This window comes from Stegodyphus dumicola, chromosome 8 (genome assembly GCF_044657685.1).
Source record: "Stegodyphus dumicola isolate Sdum_Otavi_A_Nest chromosome 8, ASM4465768v1".
NCBI lineage: Eukaryota > Metazoa > Arthropoda > Arachnida > Araneae > Eresidae > Stegodyphus > Stegodyphus dumicola.
Genome location: NC_140775.1, coordinates 45,884,909 through 45,888,182, shown reverse-complemented (window position 1 = coordinate 45,888,182; position 3,274 = coordinate 45,884,909). Strand labels below are relative to the sequence as shown.

Genomic DNA, 3,274 nt, shown 5'->3' with positions numbered 1-3,274 from the left:
GTTTTCAGTGATTTTGCGGTATAATAACGACTTTATTGTGATTTCTGTGACGTTATGGTATACGAGTCTTAGAATACATCGCTGCAAGCGAAAACTGAAAAGGCCAGCAGTATAAAACTTAAGAAACATATAGTCTGAAGTAGCATTATGAAATATACATATTTCTTTCTACGATAAATCTCACATTTAAAATTCATTTTATTATATTTATTTCATTTTTCACTTGCCGTACTCGTATTTTTTTACTTCGGGTTTAGTGTTCAAACATCAGTAAGTTCTTAAGAAGAGGAACAAAATGTATTTGTATTAAGAATATAATGAACTAAGATGTTGTTTAATATTTTTGTTAATTTTTACTCTCAGAAATGTTACTCACTTTCATACATGGCTGTGTGTATTAGTGGTCGCTACGAGAAGGCAAATTATAACTAGCCTTGAAATTTCGTATAATGTTCTTTTGCCTTTTTTTGTGTACATGTTTGGATTGAGGTGACATATAGTGTTTAAAAACATTAATGCAAAAGTAATGATTAAATTGTAAAATAACATTAAATTTTCATCTAATTCTATGTGAAATTAACGTCAAAAATAGAAATTTTCATTAGTACATACAAATTTATATTGCTAAGACCAAAGGTTGTAAAAAAAGCAAACTTCAGTGCACTTTAAAAAGAATAAACATTCTGGTGCACAGATTTTTATTTTGTGATCAGCATAGCTCACGTGTTTTGTTGTTAATGCTGAGTGGTTTCTTAATTTACTTTTCGATCATTATACTTATGTGAACTTTTCTAAAGTTTTGTATAAATATATTTCTCGACCTTTTCTATTATTGCTGACAGCGAGTATATAACTACCAGGATCTAAAGATTAATTATAAATATACAAGGGGTGATCAAATGAAAAGGTACGAATCGACGTAAAAACGTAACAGTTAAATACTTGCATATTCCGCTATGGGTGAACGTAACGAGACATATCGGGATGTGATTGGAGTCTCTGACTGGGATCGGAGCATGCGCAGGAAAGAGCAGAGGCTCTTATCCAAAGGCAGTCCAAATGATGCGGCAGTCCGTATGAGGATAGGATGGCGTTCGCGTTGCAAAATTCGACGACTGAGGAGCAGTGAGGTATTATCAAATTTCTGACAGGTGAGAATTTCTGACAGCGGAAGGTGAGAAATCGGCAGTTACTCATCGCCGGATGGTGACAGTTTACGGGGAGAAATGTGTCTCTGACAAGTCTGTCAGAAAATGGAGTGCCCGTTTTCGTGCAGGCCGTGAGATTGTGGGTGATGACCCGAGAACAGGCCAGGCAAACACTGTCATCACGAGCGATCTGATCGACAAGTTGAATGATTTAGTGAGAAATGATCGGCGTGTCACATTGCGAATGTTGGCGGTGAAGGTGGATGCCAGCTATGGAACCGTGTGGACAATTGTTCACGACAGGTTGCGATATCGGAAGGTGTGTGCCGCTAGGGTTCCGAAGCAGCTCACCGACCAGCAAAAGGAACCTGCGTATGGGGCTAGCATTGCAACATCTGTTTTGGTATCAGGAAGACCCCGCTTTCATGGAGCGGATCGTCACAGGTGATGAGACCTGGTGCTATCACTACGAGCCAGAGACAAAGCAGAACAACATGCAGTGGAAGCATGCGTCGTCACCTCCCCCTAGAAAGCTCAAAGCCGCGCCGTGAGCAGGCAAGGTGTTGCTCACCGTCGTTTTCGACGTTCAAGGTCCGCTAATTGTGGAATTCCTCCAGCGCAGAAAAACCATTAACTCCGATGTGTACTGTGAGACACTTCGACGCCTACGCAGGTCCATCAAGAAGAAAAGACCGGGGTTGCTCACGGAGGGTGTGGTTTTGCTCCATGATAACGCGCGCCGACACGGCTCCAGAGTCACACTCATGGAACTGGCCAAGTTCAAGTGGGAAACGTGCACCATCCGCCCTACGGTCCGGACGTGTCGCCCTACGATTTCCATGTTTTTGGTCCACTGAAGAAACACCTGAAAAGGAAGCGCTTCAACTCGGACGACGTACTCAAAGACGCTGTGAAGGACTGGGTCTCGTCACGGCCACAGGAATTCAGGGAACAAGGAATCCTGCGGCTTGCTCATCTGTGGGATCGTTGTGCTCAGACCTATGGTATATATTTTGAATAAAGTCTACATTTGTACCCACCGTGTCGTTTCGTACCTTTTCCTTTGATCACCCCTTGTATGTAATATGACATTAATAATTATGCGTTAACATTACTTTGATTTTCTTTAATATGCTTTTCAAAAGTTCATGATGGGTTGATTCCTTTTCCATTGATTAAAACTTAACAGAAACTAATTTATTTTGGATAATGATCAACTTTTAATTTCCTATTTTATAGGTAATAGTATTGTCAGATTAAATTGAATTTAATCATTCTAATCATTCATCAATCGATTTTCTGAATTGGAAACGTTTGCCTTAAAGTTATTTATTCTTTAAAAATTTATTATAAGTAGGACAAAAGGAGGGTTTTAGAAAAGAAATGGAAAGTATTTCGTAAAGTTGTAATATAACTGCTTTTTAATTGTTATTTAATAGCTGGTTTATTTGAATCATGCGCGGAGCTAAAACATTATGGGACCGTTACATCATTTTGCACGATATTAGATTGTACTACTAGGAATTAAATGACTACGCAAACTGACATCTGATACACTTTGCTTTAACCCTGACAAACTTCAATTATCAGCTAAGCGAGTATTCGTTATGACATAAAATCATTAATTTATTTTTCAAATTTTTAGTCGATTAGTATCCGAGTGATATCGCTCGGATACAGTATCTCGCGCTGTTAAATATTTGACATCATTAAGCAAGTTTCATAATAATTTAATTCTGTATTTTACTTTTAAAAATCATGTACCTAATCGACATAATTAAAAATGTATAAAATTGTTCTGTATTCAAGAAAACCTAAGTATACTTAACATTAACATCACTAAAATAATAAACATCTCTATAAATGATACTGGTTTATATTCAGTCAAAACTTTCAGAAAAGAAAATATATTCTGAAAAATTAATGAAGTTTATTAAAATTATTTAACCAAAAGCAGAGTTTTATTTTGAAACTATTACTTATTATTGGGGACATGTTTAATCTTTTTTGGATGAAATGTTTTGGACACACGGCCGTCTCCACTTGACACCAAATTGCGACGTAAACGGAATAAAAGAAAAATAAGCCGGCCATTTAAGGTTCTAAGAAACTTCAGAATTGAGTTC

General features: G+C 37.2%; 1 protein-coding gene across 1 annotated transcript; it reads left to right on the top strand.

Annotated features, from left to right (window-relative positions):
• The first annotated feature begins 1,203 nt into the window (after nt 1–1,203).
• On the top strand, nt 1,204–1,596 carry LOC146995800 (protein GVQW3-like). The gene has a single exon (XM_085822986.1). It carries the CDS (start codon nt 1,204–1,206, stop codon nt 1,594–1,596), a length of 393 nt encoding a protein of 130 aa, XP_085679112.1.
• The last annotated feature ends 1,678 nt before the right edge of the window (nt 1,597–3,274 follow it).

What these genes read in the sequence shown, in the direction of transcription:
- LOC146995800 (XM_085822986.1), top strand. Translation starts at nt 1,204, where the DNA reads ATGGTGACAGTTTACGGGGAGAAATGTGTCTCTGACAAGTCTGTCAGA.